This window comes from Pempheris klunzingeri, chromosome 5, assembly GCF_042242105.1.
Source record: "Pempheris klunzingeri isolate RE-2024b chromosome 5, fPemKlu1.hap1, whole genome shotgun sequence".
Taxonomy (NCBI): Eukaryota; Metazoa; Chordata; class Actinopteri; order Acropomatiformes; family Pempheridae; genus Pempheris; species Pempheris klunzingeri.
In genome coordinates this window covers 9,386,357-9,407,902 of record NC_092016.1, presented here as the reverse complement: position 1 = coordinate 9,407,902, position 21,546 = coordinate 9,386,357, and the positions used below count along the sequence as shown (strand labels likewise).

At 38.9% G+C, this 21,546-nt stretch overlaps 1 protein-coding gene across 1 annotated transcript; it reads right to left on the bottom strand.

The window, feature by feature from the left end:
* Positions 1–837: 837 nt before the first annotated feature.
* tasor2 (transcription activation suppressor family member 2) lies at positions 838–19,790 on the bottom strand. The gene is made up of 22 exons (XM_070830480.1): positions 19,690–19,790; positions 19,243–19,391; positions 18,806–18,901; positions 18,641–18,713; positions 16,682–16,773; positions 16,439–16,576; positions 16,184–16,317; positions 16,052–16,068; positions 15,472–15,571; positions 15,270–15,364; positions 15,032–15,138; positions 14,551–14,623; positions 14,372–14,443; positions 11,994–14,189; positions 10,865–11,618; positions 10,220–10,670; positions 5,010–8,621; positions 3,837–3,959; positions 3,596–3,749; positions 3,376–3,481; positions 2,177–2,358; positions 838–2,008 (listed from the first exon to the last, which is right to left on the bottom strand). Exons 1-22 carry the CDS (start codon positions 19,721–19,723, stop codon positions 1,911–1,913), a joined length of 8,856 nt encoding a protein of 2,951 aa, XP_070686581.1. The 5' UTR covers positions 19,724–19,790; the 3' UTR covers positions 838–1,910.
* Positions 19,791–21,546: the final 1,756 nt, after the last annotated feature.

Genomic DNA, 21,546 nt, shown 5'->3' with positions numbered 1-21,546 from the left:
GCGTTCGAGCGGTTCACCTCAGCGGCGCCGATGCGCAGAATCACCGTTTAAATTATTCATATTAAAATTCATCGCTAAAATGCAGCTACTATGTACACACACAGAGGCTTGTATTGTTTATTAGAATCCAGCTGCTAGGTACACAGATTTCGGCTTTTAATCTGTTGAGTTTTCACCGTAGTTGTGGCTGGAAAAGACGTTGGCTCCAGAGTCGTTTTAATGTCAAAAGTTACGACGATCAGTTCCGGTTTTCGCCTCACTTCCGCCTGTGTCACACTTAGTTTGAGTAAAATCGGAAATAACACCGTCAGCTAAAATCTTATTTACTATACATGTTGAACCAGTTTAGTTAAGATCACATTCAGCTTAAAATACTACCTACATATTTTTAAAACGATGTTTTTACTAAAAACTATAATATAGTGGGCCGAGTTTCACATCCTGGTGTGTTGTTTTTAAATTTGACGCATTCAGAGGTTTAGACACAGCCTTGCATCTATAAAAGTGTAGATCTAATGAGTTGATTAAAGTACAAATTATATTATTTAGTGTCTCATATTGGTCGTAGATGATTAGTGAATATAGTTACTTGTTGAAATTTAGTTGAGCAGAACTATGTGAATAAAGTATAAGATTAAGTATGTAAAATATGTTTTTAAATCTCACCCTCTTCTTAAAAGCTTTACAGATCTTAAAGGTAAGTTGCCCTGTTAGTGCATTTTATTTGGTAGAAATTATAGGACAAGCATTTTTACCATATTCATCATCATTTTATGTATTTATTTTGAACAATTTGAATCCACTGCATATATTTTATATTTAGATTCATTTCTTTGCTTATGATATTACATTGCAGTTTTATGCATCACTTTACATACACAAAACTTAATTGATATTTGACTGCACACACATAAAATCCTTTCCACCATGTTGCAATAGCACCCTTGTTATTTACTTATAATATTGAATATGGAATATGGAATATTGAATATTGAATCACACATCAAACATTTCATGTTGTTTTTGTTCATTCTCTGTGAATTTTAATTTCTGGGGGACAAGGCTAGAATTAATTACAATAGCAAATCTATAACACACACAACAGCTTGAAATGATGAAGTTGAGTTAATTAGCTCATATGATTGTGAGAAGTCAGGATCAAAGTGAAGATTCATCAACCAGTTGGGATGATTTTTTTTAATGATGAACAATTGAAGAAGTCTCTCAGTCATTGCGCTACAGTGAAAGTCATGAAAATTATGCATTTCTAAAGCATCATATTAATGCTGTTGCACTTTAACAATACAACAATAGTTAACAACCGTAACAGTGTACATCAGTATCAAATATGCAAAATACATCCCACTGGAACAGCTTGATTTAGCTTTGTTAGAAGTCTTGGACAAAGAAAAAAAAAATCAGTTTGTACTCTAAAAAAACACTTTGTGAACAGCTTTTTGAACACAAATAAATCATTGAACAAACACTAATAATGATTGTACTGCAAATATATAAGGTCAGGATTGTACGGAAAAAGACAAACTATACACAATGTAAAAATCACTTTTAAACAGATTTACGATACAATTTACAATAAAAATATAATACACTAGTAAATGCATACAGTATATACAATACGCATGCCTGAATATTGGCATTTTTGTGAATCTATCCATTAACTGAACCATAACTTAGCTTACAAATGCACAACATGAACAAAAGACATGTCAAATTAAATCAATAATTATTACTGAATACAAAAGAGATGAAGTTGCACTGATGAAAAATATGAAAAATACTTACTTGAAATCCCTATTACTGGTAAATAGCTGGTTTCTCCTCACGTTGAGAGTTTTTATTGTTGAGTACCTGAATTAGCAACTTAAGTTTGTCCATCTGACTTTTCCAGGTCAGACTGCAAAAATGTAACTTGGAGAGCACGCCAGGAAAGAGCTGAAAGTCATTGTTAAGATTCCAGTCCTTTGAAATGTGCTCTCTGCTGCTGTGTCTGTAAGAATAAGAAAAACATGTCATTCCTCTAGTACGGCACCATAACTAAAACCTCTGCAGGTTAACCCAGACAACCTGAACCAGACTTTCAAAATAAAACCACCAGGTCATGTGACTCATTGCATGTAATTGTACAGTTAATGTATTCTGTGCATTAGTATCTCACCAGTTATAAAAATAGGGTAGCGTGCTGATATGTTCTGGACCTGCAAATGGACCAAACATGTGAGATAGTCAGGCTGATCTCTTGACATGAGGTCACACTCGTGGTACGGCAAGACCTCCATTATTCCAGCTTCTTGGCACCGGTTTAAGAAGTCTTTCTTCTCTTTTGCCTCTGCGCTCGACCTGGGGTAGGAGGAGCAAACATAATGTTCGGATAGTCAAGATTTTCATAAAAAGGCCTTTTTAAAATGAACAATCAGCATCAGTCAAATCAAAGTAAAATTGTGGCAACCACTGTGGAGGAAAAGTGTAAGAAAAAATTGGCAAAGAGATCTGAATGCACAAGTTAAACTTAAAAAAAAATAGGACTTGTGGATGATAATCACTGTTGGAGGTGTAAAATTTAGTTTCTCCTTTTTGGAAACAAGTAAGTGAGAGTGGTTCCATAAACCATTGGCAGAATCTCCAAACCTGTGCTTATTTGGAGAAAAGCCTCTACTACGACAAAGTTTATCCAAACAAGAATTTGGACTTGTCCTGGCAGACAATTAGTGCTTCAACATTGAACTATCGATACTTTCATTACACCGACAGAATTGCTTCGATACTCCAAGGTATTGAAAAATGTCTTGCCACTCTGGACGAAATTTTTATTCCTATGAAATAAATCTCAACAGTGTCAGTGAATGCACACAGGTTGAGCTGCTAACCCCCATTAGCACCATTAGTTCTGTCAGTGCAGCAGTGGCTGTGGCTCACGAGAAAGAGCAGTCATCTGGTAATCTAAAGGTTCCCAGATCGTTTTCGGCTTTTATGCATTTTTATTTATTGATATTATGTGAACAGACAACTTCAAGTTGTGTTTAACAGGTTTATTTCTATGTAGTAAAGTAGTTTCATTATGAAAATGTGTCATCCCACTTACGTTGTATTTATGCATTTTCTTATTCAAAATTTGTGCCCAATTTTTGGTTTGTCTTACTTTCCTTGTATTAGCCTCGCCTTTGCCCGTTTTATTTAGTTCCATTATCTGGTAATTTATTTTTGTTGTCATGTCATGTGTTTTAGCCATTGGAAAAAAAGTTATCAAAAATAACATTACAGAAAGAGAAAAGCTATAAGAGCACCTGTAACCTGATGTATAGGGAAGTGAGAAACAAGAATATTTCTGTAGTTATGTTTTCCAAAATTGACCCTTACCTCGCATTTTCTTTCAACCGGCGGCTGTCTCTGTAGTGCAACATCCATTTCCACTTCCCTGTTCTGCTCAGTTCTTGCAATATTTCAGACATTTTCCTCATCTTGCCTTTAAATTCATACAAAGTTGACATCATGAGTTGAACTGTTATTAATTATAATCTGCTTACATGACAAAATCTCAAACAACAAAAAGCTGGTGTTCAGTTAAAAGTGCACATACTAAGGCTGAGGGGCTCCAGTGCTGCTCTGTCAAACATTATGAAACCACCCCTTGTGAGGAGCTCCTGATGGGTCAAATTCAAAACATCATCTGGTTCATCAATTCCAGCAAAATGCACACATGGTGACTTCTTCAGCTCCAGCAAATGTGGGACCTGAGGTTGCAGAGAGCACAGTCATTAATTCACAATTATCTATTGCAAAGGTCCTGTCATGATCTTTTTCACCTGCTCATCAATTACCTCAGATAGGTGCTCTGCAATGTCTTCATTCCTGAGGATGATGAGTAGAGATGAAGAACTATCCTCACCAAGGAAGAACTCTGATGGCTGAACAGCAGTGTGGCCCTCTGCCTCTAACTGTGCCTTTTGAAAATCAATGAGAAATAACCCATCTTTAAAAGCCATTTTCTATTAGCAAGGCTTACACTGCTTTAACATAAAAATAGTATATAAAAATTTATATAAAAATAGTCCCTGGTCTTGCTATCATATTTTGGAACTGCAAATCTGTACAGAAGTTATCATTGGTTTGATGATTCTGACATCTACTATGTCACATCTTCATCATCTAACACCACAACAACTGATACAATAAATCTAGTGAGACATCGAATAAGACAAAGACAAACCTGTCTTGGCTCATGTGTCATCATGACCCTTTTGAAAAACTTCTTGGAAATTACGTTTTAATAAAACCCCACTCAAAATGGATCTTTTGGTCATCAAACACACCCCCAAGTTGTCATGACAGATGATTTCAAAAAGCATCACAATGACGATGGTAACTTCACCGCCCTCTCCTGCTGCTGCCTTAGCGTTCCAGTGGCACTTTGACTTAAGTATAGCAAAAGATGCTGCCTTTGTGCTTATGCACAAACCTGTCAAACATGACACCAGGTGTGTGCATTAGAAGTGCTAGTTCTGTATTCAACTGAAAGTCCTACTGAATTCAGATTTTGTCATCTCTTTTTGCAGTCAAAAATAATGCCAGTGTTTTTTAATTATTGTTGCTTGTTGAAGAAAAGGAAGAAACAAGATTGTTAAGGAATTGTAAGAAATTTTCTTTTTTTTGACTCAGCAATATTGACTCAGTGTCTGTGAGAGTGACAGCAGCTGGCAGGCTGAGCACCGGCAGGGGAATGAGAGACAAAGTAAGCAAGCTTGCCGTGTAGCTTGTTTTAATGTAGTAATTTAATTTTTTTCATTGTGAATCCAAGCTGATCACAACCTTCATTAAGGAGCAGACACATTTGTACTGGAACCTTTTGTACATAGGATAAGTGATACATCATAAAAAGGTGGCATATTAATTTAATTAGTCCCTGAATGCAGATTATAATATAGTTAATATAGTTGTGGTTAAAACAGTTAATAGGTATACTGCATCAGAATTTTGTTAAAAACTTCTCTTACCTTTGTTTCCTCAAAGAAGGCATCATCCGATGTCACTTGCATGTAGAATCTGTACTTTGTTTTACAGGATTTCTTCACAACTGAATTCAGATTGCTGCGAAAACTCTCATCCATCTCTCTCTTCATTTGATCACAGAAGTCAAAGTGGTTACGTGGTTCTGTCTTTGGGTAACCTCTATCCATTCTGAAGTGCATTGGTCTAGATGGGACCTTTTTGACGGCACAAATGTCATTCATCGTAGCTTCGTACAGCCTGGCACAGTCTGTCGTCACACCAGAAATTCCAGCATGTTCCATAGGGTTGTCTGTTCTTTGCTTTGGAGTCTTTTCCTTCACTGTGGTGTCTGCCAGGTCTTTCCTGTCCGACATGTCTACCATGATTTTTTGTCCAACAAATGATGGTGCGTCCAAGTGATCCACTGAATCCTCCAGCTCCTCTAGACTCGAAAAGTGCACAGTCACATGACTGGCGCAAGACAAATTCAATTTGTCATTTGCATCAGACTGGCGAATGGGTCCCTTCTTGCTCCTTTTCAAAAGCTGTTTCATTTGTTCTGAGAAAATAAGGCACTCCTGTTCCATTGACCCTTGAGTGAGGTCATCTTGTAGGCACCTCTGAGATAGCTGCTCCAGAAAAGAATAAGAACTTGTCTGGCCTGTGTTGGGGACTGTACATGTGAGTGAGCTTTGAGGATCCAGGAGGAGACTGTCATCTATAATGCTATCATCATTGTAATCCACAAGTGAAGTTGATGTGTTTAAGCAGTCTTCCTGATCAGTGCTCTCTTTAGTTGTTTTCCCAACTTTCTCTATGAAACTATTTGTCAAGAAACCTTGGTTTCCACAAACAAGTTTAGAGGAACCTTTTGCTGATTCAAGTGAGTGCACAGGGAGAGATGATGAAGGAATCTTGTTCAATTTCACAATGTCCTTTCCTTCATTCGGATATAATGGATCTAGAACTGCAAATGTCGCTTTATCTGAGTTAAACTTGCTGTTGCCAACATCTGATAACAAAGTGTTCTTGGAAGAAAGCTCACTGGCGTCTTGCTTATCACTCAGTCCTTTAGAATTGGCCTTGAAACGTTCTGTCTTATTCTCCAAGAACGTGGAAGTGGGTCGAGTATATGTGACTAACAGGGTTTTAGTCTGTTTACTTTTGGACTGATTTGATATTACAGAGTTTTCAATTTGCCTGTCTTTAGAGATGCAATCTGCTTGACTTTCATCACTCTTAGATGGTTTCACAGCCATGACAGGACGCTGACTGTATGAACTTGGCTCATGACTCAAATTAGTCTGTGATGTTGCCTTTAGTCCATCTTGGTCAATAGATGGTTTAATGGCCTGTACACACTCAGGCAAGGCAAAAGACCTGTGGGGATGACGATAATCTTCCCCAGTGGAGGTTTCTTGTAATTTATCCATCCTTTCAAAATAGTGTTGATAAACTGATGAGTCAGTTTTCTTTAGCTGCAACCTAACACCAAGTACCTCCTCTAATTTGCTTTTGAAAGGTGATATAAGAAAGCCTGATGGTTCTGCATGCAGTTCTTTTGAGGTAGAGGCTGACACCATCGCAGGCTTTGCATTGTTTATTTTCTTGTCCTTCGGGTTAGCTAAGGTGTGGCTTGGGGCTAAATAAGTGGGGATGTACCTTTGATCAAAAGAGTGTTTCATATTAGCTGTGTCAATCTGGCTGGACTTGTCATTGTGCCTTGATCCGGTGAGGAACTTGCCTATACTTTGTAGAACTCTCAGGGTTCTTAGTTCAAGATCAGGGTGAAGAGCACGATGAGGGCTGGGTTCGCTGTTAACTGTAGACTCTGGAGACAGATTTTGCTCAATAGCCACCTCTTCCCTTATAGAGCCTCTGTTAAAGCAGTTTGGAGGTGCAGGTTTGCAGGTTTTACTACCACAAAAGGCAGAAACACTGGTACTACCTGGCCCAGAGCGATTTAAGTACTCATATGGATTCTCATCCAAAGTTGGGGTAGGGCACCGGTCGTCAGACTCACTTCCTGAGACGTCTGGCTGGTTGGTTTCACTTAAATCAAGAAGTGATGGTGCTATACTGCCAGCAGACAGTTCTGCCTTTTTCCTGTCCATTTGAGATGCACTGCATAACTCTGTGGGTGGGACAATTTCAGGGTAGGGAGTTTCACTGATAAATGGTATTTCTGTCTGGCTTTGAACAACTTCTTTGACTTTGTCTTGTGAGTGTGAGTCAAATGGCTGTGCTGTGTCCTCCCCAGAGGTGTCTATTCCAATAAATGGAATGATAACCCCACTATGGATCTTATCCAATTCCTCATTCGTTTGGTCCATTTTGAGATCAGTTTCTTTAGTCAATGCCACTTCAGCTTCCCATCTTTTTGTAACATCGCACTGAGGCGAATGATACTGACCATGAAACAGTTCTTTTTGGGTTGTGTTATCAAGCTTTTGCTCTCCCTCAACTGATTTGGTATCCTGATCTTCATGATCATCACTACTTAAGTTAAGGTTTAACATAACTTTGTCTTTGTTTCCTGTTTCAACACTGTCATTCGTCTGCGGAAAAGACCCATCTGCATAAGATCCATCGAAGGAACTGGTGCTCTTTTCAGACATGGGTAACACTGCCTTCTGATATTGTGCCTCATCTTCAAAACAAATATTAATTTCAGAATTTTCAACTGCAGGTTCTGTATAACTACACTCCATTTCTGATGGAGCATGATCAGCTTTTTCTGAAATGGCACGTTCATCTGTCAGCGTACTTCCATTTGCTTGCAGCATTCTCTGCAAATCATGGCAGGCATCTTCTTTGTTGTCTGCTTGAGGTAGCTGCTCATTCAATGGTACTTGGCGATTACACTCTGTGATGCAATCCTTTACGGTGTCTGGGCCATCACACATCATAGGCAATAATTGATCACCGTCAGATTTCACTGCTGAAATGCAATGATCTCTCTCAAGTCCAACGTCTTTTCCATAGTCATCATCTTCAATCCTCTTACCGTCATGTGCTGTACAAGAGTCGACATCTTCATTAACATTTTCAGTCCTGTCTGGTGAGACTGCTTTAGGTTCCTCCCTAGATGACTGCTTCTCATTTTTCAAAAGATTTCCACTGCAGATCATACCAGAGTCTTCGTTCGTTGAATCATCACCTGAATTAATATTTTTTGAGAGTTCAACATCGTTTCCTTGGAAGTCTTTCACTTCCCGGTTTTCCCCATCTTTGGATTCAGGTTCATCATGCTGAACTGTATGAACCACATCACCCGCTTCTTTGCTGAAGTCTGCCTCTTCGCTTGGCACAGATTTGGATGAATTCCTTACAAGTTTTTGTACCAAAGTAGTTTCTGAAGTTTCACTGCAATCTTTCATATTTGTCCTCTCAATCTTGCATTCATGTAACATGTGGCCGATTTCTGAAGCTGTCAGGTTATTTTTTGGCTGAATGTTTGCACCTTCCACCTCTTCTTGTATAAGAATGGATTTTCCAACAGCTTTAAAAGATGGTTCATCAGTGTGCCCCAGCACGACAGCTTTTTGGGAGGGGGTACAAATCCTTTTATTTTCATAGCTGATAACCTCTGTGGGGTGTGTGGCATTTCTGTAACACTGGAGAAGGAGAAAACAGAATACAAAAATTACAATTACATTTTTTCATTCAGCAAAAACTGTGATAAATTTAAAGACTAAAAAAAAACCATTTAAAGACTAAATTTAAAGACAAATTCAGTCTTTAAATGTTTTGAACATGATTCTCTAAGGTCACACAACCTCATTTTGGCACCACATTTACCTGTTTTTCTGTCAACTCATCTATTTTGTGCCCACCAAACCCACGTAACTAATATTATAAATAGGATGTATGAAGGAATTCCATCTAAGTTGGTTAAATCCCTGTAGCCATCAGTACAGTACAGCAGCAGCATGGCATGTGCAGTTGATCACAGGTGCAGACATTATAGACACTGCATTGGGCTCACAAACATCAGTAGCTTCTCTGGTATAAGTTTATATACAATGCTAACCATTAGAACAGCAGGCCTCTTCAGGAAGCTGGGATCGACTTTCATTACACTGCCAATTAGGTTAAAAGGGATAAAAGGAGCTGATGGACCATCACTGAAGCTCACCCATACTTCATCTACAGATAATTTCTGAGAGGTTTTTAACATCCCTGTGCACCTCGGAGCTGTGTCTGGGACAATGGTGGGGCTGATTGGTTGATATGCTCCAAATTCTCATTGGTCTAACAATCGCTGGTGTTACTTTCAAAAAGGATTCAAAATTCCTTCTTAATCCATTGTTGTTGTATTTTTTGTGTATTTATTATTCTGCAATACTGTAATTCATCACTAGTGAAGGACTGGCACTAGATTGAAGCAAGTGACTGATATTAGAAAGTGAAAGAAAAACAACACGTGTTCTTCTTGTGGAGGACAGACAGACGGGCTAATTTTATAGGTGTGCAATAAACACCTATGCTTTCCTCTAATTCTTCGGGTTCTTTGCGCTTTCTGCCCAACCATTCCCCACCAGAAGAACACAGCACGAGGAAGAGGATGGAGCAGAATAAGAAAATGTATGTTTGTTGACAATCCAGTGAATGAATTAGTGTTGCAGAATAATTGTGCGATTGGCTGAAGAGTAGGTAGATTTTCAGTCAACCAAGTTTTTTCTTTGCTTGACTACCGCACTAGACAATAGTTGCTTCCTGGTAGGGTCTTCCATTGGAAATTGGTCTGTGCCTAGAAGCGAGAAAAGGACTGATCTGAACACACTTATGATCAGGACATAGCCACTTTATCCAGAATATGGAAAATGGGGCTCCCCTCTTTAAGCCAGGCCTTGGAGGAAAGTCTACACAGGACTGCTGAGTAGTTGGCCATGGCACCATGCAGCTTTCCCAGTTTGGGCCCAAACAAATAAGATGGGGATTTTTCTCTTTGGGGAGTGTAAAGCTGACATGAGAGTTTGTGACTCTCATTCAAATACCATATCATTATGTCAGAAATCATTGAATCTAACTAGCTCTATTACTTTGGTAGTCCTGTAATTATGCAGATGATTGTATGCCTATTACTGTATAACAAATGCACAAACCTGGTCCTTAAATTCTTCTTTACTCTAAAGACAATCTGAAAATCTTCACAAAAACATTAAATGCTTAATATTCCATCTTAAATATAATAGTAACATTAGAACCAAACCTGTGTTGTGCTCGACTCCTGTAGTCCTATGGATGACTTTAGTGTGTTCAATGATTCACTAGCTTCTTTGCAATCACCAGACACAGGAGTTGTTTCTCCGTGGACTTGTGGATCTGAAGAGTCAATGTCTCTTGAGTTCTTCAGTGACAAATCCAAAATCACAGATTCTTGGTCCAAGAAAGAGTGATCTTTTTTGCGGAGGTCCAAAGCTTTTGTATTCAAGGGGTCTGAAGCATCTCTTACACTTGGAAGAGGAGTTGTTGAATTGGCCTTGAGCTCAGACTGAGCTGGGGCTGATACCTTTCCACTGGACTTACAAGATTCACTGTCTTTTGAAAATGAGTCAAAATGGAAGAACCTGGCTGTTGACCTGCTGTAGAACAGCCCTATCCACATGTGGACAATGAGTTTCACCTCCTCACTGGTGTCTTGAACAGAGAAATCCCATGGGCTATCGAAGATGTGAAACGTACAAAAATTAGCTCTTTCGGTTGAATAATTGATGATCATATCATCTGAATTAAAAAACTACTTTTCAGCAAATTGCCCACATTTGTCAATTAGATACAAACAAGTATAGCAGTGAAATTATGTGATATTTTATGTTGTGGTTCCTTGTATAAATAAGTAATACAATGTACATACCCATGCAAGGCTCTGATGATCGCTCTATCCTTCGAGTCACTTGTAAACTTGCTGTCTAGATTAAAGTCATAGTTTTCTTTCCATTGCTTTGTGACTTGGAGAGATCCATCCTTGTTAACAAAGGTACGAGAGTGTTTGAACTTTCTTCTGCGCACCATGTGTTTTTTCATGTATTTTGATGTCCCACGGTTGTGCTCACTTCCGTCTTCCTGACAAACAGTGGGGTGTAGCGTTTTAACCCCATCGCCATGCATTGTCTGGTGATGTTGCAGCAGTCTGGAAGAACCAATTAAAGGAGATACCTGGAAGGGTGTACCTGGCAAATCCAACAGTAAAGAGGAAGACGGGGGCAATGAGTAAGCATGTTCTTTAGATACCAAATCAACCAATTCACTGCCTCCCACAAGAGGGCTTGGTGAAGGAGACTCAAGAGGCTGAGAGGGTCTAGAAGCAGGCTGTCTAAGCAGAGCATGAAGAACTGACTCTTGCTCAGCACTGGTAACATCTTTTGTAAGGTCACACTTCTTCAAACTTGTCTCAGGGTTTCTCTCAAGTGCTGGATTTGGTTGTGGTGGAATCTGGTCATTACTGACACTGAGTGCCAAGTCAGCAAGTAAGTTCAATGCATCTGTAGATGTGCAAGCACTGTTCATTTTTTCCTTAACAGGCTTCCTGACAGAATTATCCCTAGTACACTCTTTGTATTTGACTTTCTCACTGGCAAAACAAGCTGGGGTTTGAAAATGCAACCACCCTGTGAAGACAAAACAGAGGAGAAAAAGAGAGAATGCATAAAAATAAAAAGTAGCACATTGAAAGCATTTGAAATATACCAGTGTATTACTATTAGGAACTTGTCGCCAACATATGAATTACATCATCATTTCAAAAAAATGGATTGGGTTAGTAAGCCATTAATGCTACATTTGTATGCAGATGCATAGGACTGGTAAAAAATGCAGTGTAAGCAAAAGCAAATGAAGACCTAGAAATTCTTAGCAAAATGATAGCATGCCAAGACCAGTTGCAGAAGTGACAGAGCCAAGAAAAGGGCCATGCAATATGTTGAAGAGATTTTACAAATCATACACAAAAAACAAACTTTCCAAATCTTAGAAATACAACTTACATTTCTTTTTAACATATTCCGCAGAGATGCCTTGATGTTTTCTGAGAGTTTTAATCCTGCCCCCTCTTGGAAAAATTGATGGAGGCCTTTGTAGAATCTGAGGTTGTTTGTCAAAAATGGTTTGTACTTGTGTCTCTACGGAGTCTTTCCTTTGTTGAGTATCCTGATCCTCAGTTTTCTGCATCTTATATAGTGTCTCTTTAGGGGTCAGGCCGAGGGCAAATGCGAAAAGAGGGTCAACTGAGAGCATCTTTGAAACTACCTTGACACTCATACTGGTGTCTTGGACACTGGTAATTGCATCATTACTCTTCAGCATCTCAGAGTCAACTTTGCTCATCTTGATAGAAGGCTCGTTGTCCTCTGTAGTATTTGCAGTCGTTTTCTCTGAAATAAGGAGACTTGATTTTCTTTTTCCCCTTAGAAGGACTGATTTTAGTTTACTCAACAGAAGTTGACCCTTTGTTGCACACTGTCCTGGGGAAAGGGTATCAGTGTGTTTTCCTTGATCTGCTTTTGAGGGAGAAGTATCTCTGGCATCATTCTTTGTATGGTGCACACTGCTCTCTGGATTCAGAGTCATTGAACCATTGCCATCATCTGACTGCCTCAAAAAGCTGTGTTCAGGATTAACATGACTGACAATGTTTTGAAGACGGTTCCCTCCATTCTTGGATGCTGAGGCCAATCCTTGGCTCATTGCTATCTCTGAAGCAGGGCTAGACTCGTTCTCCATTTTGAGCGCGTCATGAGCATTCCCAGAGGCATCGACCAACATTTTGTCAGGGCAGTGTCCATCTTTTGTAGATTGAAGCTTATCCTTTAAAGATTTAATTTGAGCATTATCTACAAATCCATGAGGAACCAAGATTCTTCCACATTCACTGATGACAGGTTTTAAGTCCCAGCGCTCCATTTTCTTTCTCAGAGGACAGGCTTCAAGTTCCTTTAAGAAGGTGCTTTCAAAGTTCTGCTGCCCTTGGTCTGATTTTTTCTCCTCTGCTACTGTTGGTCCAGCAGTAGCAGATCTCACTTTTTTATTTTTTGATGACAGTTTTCCAAATTTGCACTTTCGCCGCCGTCCTCTCCTCCAATCAGTATTTGACGCATTCCTCAATTGCGGGAGGCCTAATGATTCCATGGCCTGGTCTTCTTTCTGAGCCGTCAAACTGTTGTCCTCCTCTGGTACTTTCACAGCTTGCGAATTTGGAGTCTCCACACAAGCTTTGGATGTCTTTTCCCGAACTTTTGAATGTCCCCTGTGTAGTTTCCCATATTTGGTTTTTGTGAGACTGGTGACCTCTGGGCAATCCAAGACCTCTTTTGTTTTAACACTCTCATCATTCAGAGAATTCGTTGTTGGTAATTTGTCTGTTGACAAAACAGAAAGCTGAAAGTCATTGTACTTTGCTGCAGACTCTGGCACACGGGTACCGATCACACTTAAACTCTCATCAGTGACAGTCCGCTCTGCCGAGGTGATGCTGACAATCAGCTCTGCAGGAAGGTCATCTGATGTGGAGGGTGTCAGAAGATGTTTTGCCCCCCTTTCATCCATTTTGATCAGCACAGTTGGGTCAGATTTTTCAAAGTCTTTGGCAGCATCTCCAGATTGCAAATTACCTGGATCATCGTTTTGAGGTACATCTGTAATGTCAACTTGTGCCTCAGCACTTGTTATACAACTGTCCACAAATGTCTCAACATTTACGGGAGATTTCTGGTCTGTCAACTGGTCTTCTGATCCTGTGGTAACAAGACTGGCTGGTGCATCCTCAGGAGAAGACAGACAGATGTAGACATCATCATCAAGGTCCTCTATTTGCTCCTCTTCTCCAGCTGCTAGGATTTCTGAAGCCTTGGACACTGGCAGTTGAAAAGAGGCTGGTTTGTTCAGGTATGACCTGAAGTTCTGCCATCCCCTGTTGGTCCACTCCGGGGATATGTAGAGGTGCTTGTGGGCATCCGGCACATCATACTGATCAGGAAAGATGCTGAAATCCCTAGAGGGACTTAATGCCAACCCAGGATTTATCAGTGTTGTATAACTCTGCATATACTGTGCCAATACGTCACACAGTTCTTCACTTGGGTCAATGAGTGTTTTCTCAAGTTCACCCTCTGCATAACTTAGTACTGGTAGAAGCCGCAGGATTTCAGATGGCACGGCAGGCTTTCTCTGTCCAACCTTCGCATCTGTGATAAATAATGACAGGGTACTTGATTAATCTCCACTTTTGTGTTTTGTGTCATAATGCTAATCAAGCACAAACCAGAATTCCCACTGGGCAGGGCAAATGTCATTTCATGTGAGTAAAGTGAGAAATATATACATATATATATATAAATATCCACTGTTAAACATAGGCTGTAATCACCTCTCTGTATAACTCGTGAGTCTGGAAACACAAACATGCCTTGCAGGACCTCAGTTGCACTGGGCCCACTATCTGGAAAAAAATACATAGATATATGATGTTGAGTTATGGTTGTTAACGTAGATAACGTTAGTCATGAGATGACAATAAACTACTCTGTCATCATTTTCATATCTTACCATCATATCTGAGGAAATGGGAGGAGTGCAACAAGATAAGAAAACCACCATCATTCAGCTTAATAGTGAGAGCCTGTGAAAAAATGAGTAACATTCAACAACATATTTTCATGCAGTAAAAATGTATATTAAAAAAAGACCATCTGTCATTGTAATGCAGAAACTTCCTATGCTGAAACTATTAAATAATCAATTGATTAGACAACTGGATACTGGATTAGATACTTAATATCTTAAAATCTTAATAATAAATTAACCGCTTAAGTCTTTCTTTGAAAGAACAAATACCAATCATTTTCTGGCCACAGTTCTACAAATTTAGGGACTTGTTGCTTGTTTTCTGCATTTCATATCAGTTTAAGTTAAGAATACTTGGGGTTTGATAAATTATGACAGGCGTGATTATTTTTGACATTTTACAGAATGAAGGAGTGACTAAGTCCAGCAGTCTCTCAAAGGTTGATAACGAACAGAAACTCACAACGTCTTTCTCCTTGATCTCTGACAGAAGCTGAGAGAGAGAGCTGGTTTCCTCTGCAGCAGACGAGACAAACTCACACAGACTGCAGTACATGCTATCCAGAAAGACTGAAAGACAGCAAAAGAACCAAAATCACTGATGTGTTCAATAAATTCAGGAATTATGTTGAAACAACTCTTGAAAACGCAACTCCTGCGTGATAAAGCAATTTTTTCCGAACACATCAACAACAGCACACCTTCACCATCGAAGCAGGTTTCAAAGACAGCTCTTGGCAGCAGCCGTCTCAGATTTGACATGGAAATGGCGTGGTCAACTTTTACCACTGGTGACCTTTAATGGAAAAATTAGACAATGCACAGGAAATAGGTTATATCATCTAAATAATTAAAGTAATTTACGAATGTGGCGCTTATTTTCCATGTGCATATTTAACGTACAGCTGTGAAGGGATCACGGCCCTTGCTGTAGACCTCAGCCCAACATCATAGAACAGGGTGCCTATTTGAAGCTGACCCGTCCATGAAAAGTAATGAAAAACTGGGGAGAGAAAAAAAAAATCATCAAATATTACAATTAACTCTAAAAAATTATGTGCATATACATAACAGTTGTTTTCTGTAAGTTACATATGGTCACTGACAGATAAAATATTTCTATCACTTAAGATTAGATTAGATTAGATTCAACTTTATTGTCATTACACCTGTACAGTACAAGGCAATGAAATGCAGTTTGGCATCTAACCAGAAGTGCAATTTGTAGCAAGTGCAGAAATATATAAAGGGTATGTACAGAATATACAGAATATACAGAAGGGTGTTTACAGATGCTATATATATTAAATGGACAAAGGTTCTTTTATTAGTTGTTGTGTCGACATATTCTTTAAACAGTGGTCCAAATCAGATATTTATGGGCTCAACTATGTTATGGCAATGCTGTTGTTTTCTTTTCTTTTTTGAAATAAATATATATGGAGAAATCCAATAGCTTTGCTAGCTATTACATGTTACTTACCCAGTTTTTTCTCCTCACTGAAAAGAGAAATCAGTAAATAATTAATATTACTTTTATATATACACTTTTTAATATACTTTTTATTATTACTTGTATTAAATGGTGTTTGGTCAAGTCATAGTATAACAGTACCTTTTCTCTGGTGGTGCTACAAGTGCAGCTTTGGTATCCGTATATGAAAATGATACAATGGCAAAAGGACAGGCAGCACTGACAACTTGAGTCGTCTCATTGCTTCCATCATCTAGCAGCTCGTACATGTAATACTGCAAGGTCAAAACAGAAGGCACTGCCTGGTGTCTTTGCCATTTTTCCTTCTTAACATGTACTCATGCATGAAGGTGCTCAGCAGTGTCGTGCTCACAGGGATGCACCGTTCATTCTTACCTTGGTTCTCTCAAAGGCAAGAAAGGAGCTGGTCTTTGCAGATACTGAAGGCAACTGTTCTGACACGTGAGAGTCAAACCCCACAGTGGGTGCTGTGAAATTCTGTGTGTAGTTCTCCAAAACCTTTTTAACTCTGCCCTGTTGGAAACAAGAAAGGACAATGATTTTGTTCATTAACTGTTTTCTTTGCATGAAAACACAGTGGCCACATACCTCTTACAAACTAAATTGTTTTTCCAATACCTTTGTAAGCCTGATGATGGCAATGTATCCAGACTTCCCATGATACCAGCGATTCAGATCCAAACAATCAGAGTACACCGATATGTAAACACCTGAGTAAACACAGAAAACAAGAGTTGAAGAAATCACAAGATATGTAATGTTTAACTTTGCTTAATATGGCTTTAAAACTGCCTCTCCTCCAGCAGCAAGACCACACCTTGAAAAGTGAATATATCACAGCTGTCAAGGACACACCACACGTTTAACAACTATCTGAATGACATCACTCACTGCAGCTGAAAACCAACTTACAACAATGTTTTATCATATTTAAATATATCCAATATTATCCAGACATTTCCATAAGTCCATGGTGGGTGAATACAATAAATACTGTATTTCAAAATGGTTGAGAGGAATTGTGATATCAGAATGCAGCTAAAAAATGACTACATATTTTGCTTTCGTGAGCATATGTCAGGGCTTTGCACTAATTGTCAAAACACTTGTTTCCACAAGGAGAACTTGTGGTGTCACTGCAGCCGAAAGACCTCTAATGGCCACAAGGCGGGGATATCTTAGTAGTTACTTTCTATACTTGTCATGAGTCTTGGTGTGGATTTAGAAAAAATAAGGTAGTTCTTTAAATGCATGGCTTAAATTAATAGACATTTGGGATCATGTTGCTTGACTGGAAGGAGTCCGACGTCGGCTGGCTGAACTATATGGGTTGGGTGTGGCTGCTTTCTCACTTGAAGTCCACATTTTTATGTCTTAGTGTTTTTTTTTCAAGTGAGGTAATGGACGGTTTTTCTTCTATAGGGCTTCAGGCCTCATTTGTTGGAATTGAAAAATATTTTCAAAAATGCAGATAGAGAAAACACTGAACAATGAGCGACATTCATTTAGTTCTCTCAGTCGTGGACAAGAACCAGTTGGTAATCTTAATGTAGGCGGCAAAACACACAGCCACAAACTGGACTGGCAGGTTTGAGGTGACTTTTACTGTCTTTCACCAGCAGTGTGCTGTCTAAGTGAAGAAAGTTACAACATATGAGAGAAAAGTTTAACTTTTCTACAAGTCTCTTTAAGCCATTAAGAAATACAGTCCTGGTGTTTAGATTTAATGTGTCTGTTATGAGACGGTATTTAAGGAAATCCGTTAATGTACCGTAGAAATCTGCACAAAACCTGCACAGATTTGAAGTAAAACAACAAGTTAATCCCGTGCAACACTGCTATATTCAATTACATACAACACAGTGGAGCTCTTGTTTTCATGTGCTGCTCCAGTGTGGTTACATACCACCATTCACAGAAAAACAGCTCCATAAAAAGGACATTATACCTGATAGCGTTCACACTTATCACAGCCTACAGTAGGTAAAGGCATAACAGCTTTTGAAACAACTTTTGAAAGGCAACATTGAACAACAACAACAACAACAACAAACATGAAATTATGAAGAACAGATATTTGAGGGATACATGTTACAGATAAATAAAATCCATGTTACAATGTACGGTGAAAATAGACTATTAACTCTGAATCAACCACCTCCCTTCCTCTGACATACTTTATGTCCTGAACTGCAGTACACCAACTTACTGTTTCTCTTTCACATCAGAGCTTCTTCCACTTTCATTTGTATACAATCATACATTTAAAATGCTTTCACTTTCAAATGACGGAGAGCACCAGACATTCAACAACTTTTCCTTGACTTGATCTGAGGCATGCATGGATAATATCCTGGACGTGGCCAGCAAGGTAAAATCTTAAACTACTTTAAATTAGAAAGTAACCCGGTATGTTGCAGCACTTTTGTACAAATCTTAACCAGATGTTTTCTGCATACTAGTCTTACCTCTTGTCTGTTCATAGCTACACATGCTAAAAAAGTCAAAGTAATCTCACTACTGGTTTACATGGTCACAGTTTGAATGGGAAAAATAACATAGATCATCATAATTTACCGTTTGCTGGATCTCCCAGAGTTGTGCATGTGCTGTTTCCTGTGAGTACACCGGTCTCTCCAAGTGCATTGGCCTTTAAACAAATACACATATCAATGACAGTAAGATCTGGCAATTTGTTGGAGCGTGTATTTTCTCAGGCGTACCAGCATTTCAAGTCTTTACCTTGTTGATATCATCAAAAAGCAAAAACCCATAGGATTCCTTCAGGTCCTCCTCTGAATATCCTGCTTCTCTCCTCTTTGCTCTGAAAGTGTTATACTGACATATAACAAAAAAAAGATCAATTCAAAAGAAGAACTCAGTTTGAAAGCTGCCAAATGTGGTTTTGAATTCATGTTTGATGTTCCTCTCTTAGCATTAAAGGGCAGTTCCTGTATTCATGCATTCGCTTTATTCTTTGCTCTGTTTTTTTTTTTTTTTTCTCACATAAAATGGCATTCAAGTCTCCTAGTGGTCACAGATTTAAAACACAGCAATCATACGTATTTGTATTTCTGGCATCAAACTGTGCAACATGTGATTTAAGCTTAATCATAAAGTGGCTTAATGTTTAATAACATCTAAATGTTGGTTTGTGAGGAATCAATATCTGGACTGACCTTTTCTTCCAGAACTGGATTCTTTATGAGGACAGCGGATTTATACCTGAAGGAGTGCTTGGACTCTTCATACAAGTACGCACTTTTAAGTGGGGCCAAAATACTACTTTGAAAGACGTCTGAACTTGTTGACACTGGTACTAAAACACCTAAAAGTGATGGAAAAACACAAATATGAGCACGACATGGGAGCGACATGGCGAAATTACAGCAAACGGATTTTTCTTCCCTATTGGGAAAAAGTTATTTCACAAGCCTGGGACTGTTTGTACGGAAAGGGAGGACACTTAACCCACGCGTCCTTTTTTTTTTTAGTCTAACCTTAAAGCATAAAGCCACAGAAAGTCTATATCTCAGGTAAAGTGAAGGGTGAAAATATCCCACCCACGTTTCTTGTTTAACTTAAAGTGAAAGTTAAACGAGGGGGAGAAAAAAGGAGCTGATCACCTTTACTCGAGGCACCACCATTCTCACTTTCCATCGCTGAACACTTATAAAACCTGTCGTCCTCCTTTTGCCCTTCGCTGAAAACAACTGTCTCTGCTTTGAAACATCACAACTGAACAATAAATTCTCAAATATCCTGCATCCGATGAGCCTTTTACAGAAACTTGATCTTTCACCGCAGTTTCGCCAGACATATTCGACAACCAGGAAGTTAAAAAATAACCGACAGCCCAAGCGCGTAGAAGGAAAAATATCCACTTATGTCCACTTATATCCACTTATGTCGCTTCACACATGTCAAACTAGTTAATTTATTAAAGCGATGAGGTCCACGGGTGGAGGCCGTCGACGTGTGTAGAGTCCGTCTCGAAAAAGAAACAGAAACCTATCGAGGCGACAGCATCCATCTTGAAAAAGTACACCAAACTGTGGCGGTGGTGAGGCAGTTAGCTGAAGCCTGTTTGTAACTGCGATTCACTTCTCTGGGAGTGTGTGTGTGTGTGTGTGTGAGAGAGAGAGAGAGAGAGAGAGAGAGAGAGAGAGAGAGAGAGAGAGAGTGTGTGTGTTTTTATTCACTAAACATTCTTGATTACTGGCTGTAACCTCACTGTCCTTGTCAAACCTGTGTTTCTACTTTCATGCCATGCATACAGTCAGTTTTCTAGACAGTCATAATGTGGATTGACCTAAAAAATAGGAATGTTGTGTAGTTTAGTGTAACTATACAGACTGAAGGGGAAGTTGGTTTAATGGTGCAAACGCATATTTAGCATGTCACTTGAGTGCTGGACTTTTTTTTGTGTGTGGCCATCACTCACTTTGAAAAGTTTAGGTCCACATGTTGTTTCTGCTGGTATTATAATTTAGGTGAAGTATCTGTGTCAATAAACAGCTATTTCTGATGGATGCTGTAAACTAAATGATATGACCATAATGAAATGTCAAATAGCGATAATGCTGCCGTTAATACTGACATTTCATCCTAAATAAATAGTATATTGCACAAACATCTGTTAACAGTGACCATTACATCCTTAATGTACAAAAAATGTCTATTAACGAGAAGGTGCAATAAATGATTCATGAGAGGATGATTCACGCATTTTGCCAAACTGTCAAGCGTCACAGCTGTTGTGATCCTACTGTAAGATGGCCTCCAGTTTTGGCCTCCAAGTAAGTGACTGTAGTTAAATGTGAACCAATGAAATATGAGTAAATTAACTGTTTATGCATGACAGTCAGTCTGACATTTAGTATTATGTTTTATCAGGGGGAACTCCAAAAGTCTCTGGGCCAGCTGAGGCCTCGAAAAACATATTTTGCTGCAGTTTGCAAGTAACCATAGAAGGTCTGCTGCTTTCATGACATGGGGATTTTTGGTGTTTTTCTTTGCAACTAAATCCTCACTACTTTTAACTGTTACCAGTATGAATATGAAATGCATGCAACAACAAATACAGTAGCTTCCATACAGTGGCCCAGCCAGCACAACCATGTCAATTCACCACTGGAGGCATCTGCAGCAATCACAAAAAGAAAGAATCACAAATACGTTACCCTGCTAAATCTTATTCGCTTAAAAATTTAAATATAATAACAGATTCAGCTGTTTAAAAACAAATGGTGAAGCTACAGTAAATCCATATCCATACAAACACAACATGTCATGGATTAATAACCATATTGCTAGCTAAAGTTAGATAATGATAGCTTCTGAAAACAGAAAAACATTCCCACCTTCCTTTAAAAGCTTTCTTTAAATGGGCTAAGTCGTTAGCTAGCACAAAATCCATAATTTCACGATTGTAAATTATTAGCTTATTAGCTCCGTTTCATCTCCAGGCACTGAGAGTTATC